Here is a 2,574-nt window from a genome sequence, read left to right as displayed (position 1 = left end):
TGCACCTGGCCAAAATGTATTATTATTTTAAAAATAGAGACAGGGTTTCCCTATGTTGGCCAGGCTGGTCTTAAACTCCTGGACTCCAGTCCTTCTGTCTCGGCCTTCCAAAGTGTTAGGATTACAGGCATGAGCCATCCTGCCCAGCCAAGATACAGCTCTTTTTTTTTTTTTTTTTGAGACTGAGTTTCACTCTTGTCGCCCAGGCCAGAGTGCAATGGCGCAATCTTGGCTCACCGCAACGTCCGCCTCCTGAGTTTAAGTGATTCTCCTGCTTCAGCCTCCCGAGTAGCTGGGATTACAGGAATGTGCCACCACCCCGGCTAATTTTGTATTTTGTATTTTTTTTTAAGTAGAGACGGGGTTTCTCCACGTTGGTCAGGCTGGTCTTGAACTCCTGACCTCAGGTGATACACCTGCCTCAGCCTCCCAAAGTGCTGGGATTACAGGCATGAGCCACCGTGCCCGACAATTCAGCTCTTCTTAAAAGGCTTCCTCATCCAGTACAATTTATCTTGGAACTAAATACTGTAGCAATCCATCATGTTTTTTCTTATTGCTACTCTCCATCTTTCCAAAACATATTTACACATATTTAAAACCAGATATTCTTTCTTTTACTCCCTTTTCTTCTTTCAGATGGAGTTTCGCTCTTCTTGCCCAGGCTGGAGGGCAATGGTGCAATCTCAGCTTACCTCAACCTCTGCCTCCTGGGTTCAAGTGATTCTCCTGCCTCACCCTCCCGAGTAGCTGAGATTACGGGCATGTGCCACCACATCTGGCTAATTTTGTATTTTTTGGTAGAGACAGGATTTCTCCATGTTGGCCAGTCTGGTCTCGAATTCCCAACCTCAGGTGATCCGCCTGCCTCGGCCTCCCAAAGTGGTGGGATTACAGGCGTGAGCCACCATGCCCAGCCTCTTTTGCTCCCTTTTTAAAGTAAGATGCTTCAAGGTGGGAACTGCATCTTTTACATCATTTATAACTCACTATAGGGCTCATAAAATTCACTTCCCAAAGCTGCCTACCACAAATGTAAATTATGACCAAGATTTTTTGCAAAATGATAACAAGCAATCCAGCAATTATTATTAAATACTTAAGAAATCTGAGATCCTTACCCAGTTCAATGTAGACAGACTTCTTTTGAGGTTGTATCCGCTGCTTTCTCCTCAGAGTTCTCACAATTCCAAGGTTAGAGAGTGGGACACTGAGACTGGTTTCCTGCAAAACAGTATGGTAAAGAACGGTCAAGCAATTGTTGGCTGGTTCTGTGCTTTTCCTCCTGAAGAGAAACTTGACACTATGGACAAAATAAATTGACCATCATCAGTCAGCTAACATGTATGATGCCTGGAAAAAAATGCCTGGAAATTTACACACTAAAATCTCAGAGGTTGGGAGTGGTAGCTCATGCCCATAATCACAGCACTTTGGGAGGCTGGGGCAGCAGGATTGCTTAAGGCCAGGAGTTCAAGACCAGAGTAAGCAACAGAGTGAGACCCAGTCTCTACAAATAATAGTAGTAGTAATAAAAAAAATGTCTGGGATACATGTGATTTGAATATTTTTTCTTTCTGTTGTCTTAAATTTTTCAAAACTGATTATTTGTGTGATTTTTTGAAGTATTAATATAGCATATTTTGAAGCTGATACTTGATATACATTCCAATCACACCTGATAACATTTCTCTTTGAGGGGGGACAGAGTCCTGCTCTGTCACCCAGGCTGGAGTGCAGTGGCGCAAACTCAGCTCACTGCAACTTCCGCCTCCTGAGTTCAAGAGATTCTCCTGCCTTAGCCTCCTGAGTAGCTGGGACTACAAGAACGTGCCACTATGCCTGGCTAATTTTTGCGTACATAGATATATTTTTGTTGTTGTTTTGAGAGAGTCTTGCTCTGTTGCCAGGCTGGAGTGCAGTGGCACGATCTTGGCACACTGCAACCTCCGCCTCCTGGATTTAATTGATTCTCCTGCCTCAGCCTCCCGAGTAGCTGGGATTACAGGCGCGTGCCACCACGCCTAGTTAATTTTTGTATTTTTAGTAGAGACGGGGTTTTGCAGTGTCAGCCAGGCTGGTCTCAAACTCCTGACCTCAGGTGATCTGCCCGCCTCGGCCTCCCAAAGCGCTGGGATTACAGCCATGAGCCAACCGTGCCCAGCCAATAACATTTTTAAAAAGGATAAATCATGACAATAAAACCCCAGCACTCCTAAGAACATTCAGTATAGGAACTAAAAGCCCAACATTACTCTTTTTTTCTTCCTTTTTAGCCTTTCTGTAGCTTTTGAAAAATGAAGGCTGGTACTATAAGAATCACTTTTATTTTATTTGTATTTTTTTAGACAGAGTCTTGCTCTGTTGCCTAGGCTGGAGCGTGGTGGTGTGATCTCGGTTCACTGCAACATCTGTCTCTTGGGTTCAAGAGATCCTCCCATCTCAGCCTCCCAAGGAGCTGGGACACACACGCACGCCACCATGCCTGGCTAATTTTTGTATTTTTTTGTCAAGATGGGGTTTCGCCACATTGCCCAGGCTGGTCTTTTTTTTTTTTTTTTTTTTTGAGACAGA

The 2,574-nt window shown here is 44.3% G+C and overlaps 1 protein-coding gene across 1 annotated transcript in view; it reads right to left on the bottom strand.

The window, feature by feature from the left end:
* BRCA1 (breast cancer 1, early onset) overlaps positions 1 to 2,574 on the bottom strand; it is a gene marked incomplete at its 5' end in the record, with an annotated part of 91,230 nt that overhangs the window by 83,308 nt on the left and 5,348 nt on the right. Inside the window, one exon of the mRNA XM_011999017.1 lies at positions 1,122 to 1,224. Within this exon, the coding sequence (XP_011854407.1) occupies positions 1,122 to 1,224 (103 nt within the window). The remainder of the gene's footprint in view (positions 1 to 1,121; positions 1,225 to 2,574) is intronic.

Source organism: Mandrillus leucophaeus, unplaced genomic scaffold, assembly GCF_000951045.1.
Source record: "Mandrillus leucophaeus isolate KB7577 unplaced genomic scaffold, Mleu.le_1.0 Scaffold58, whole genome shotgun sequence".
Lineage (NCBI taxonomy): Eukaryota > Metazoa > Chordata > Mammalia > Primates > Cercopithecidae > Mandrillus > Mandrillus leucophaeus.
The sequence above is the reverse complement of the archived record's forward strand: the minus strand, read 5'-3'. Positions and strand labels throughout refer to the sequence as shown.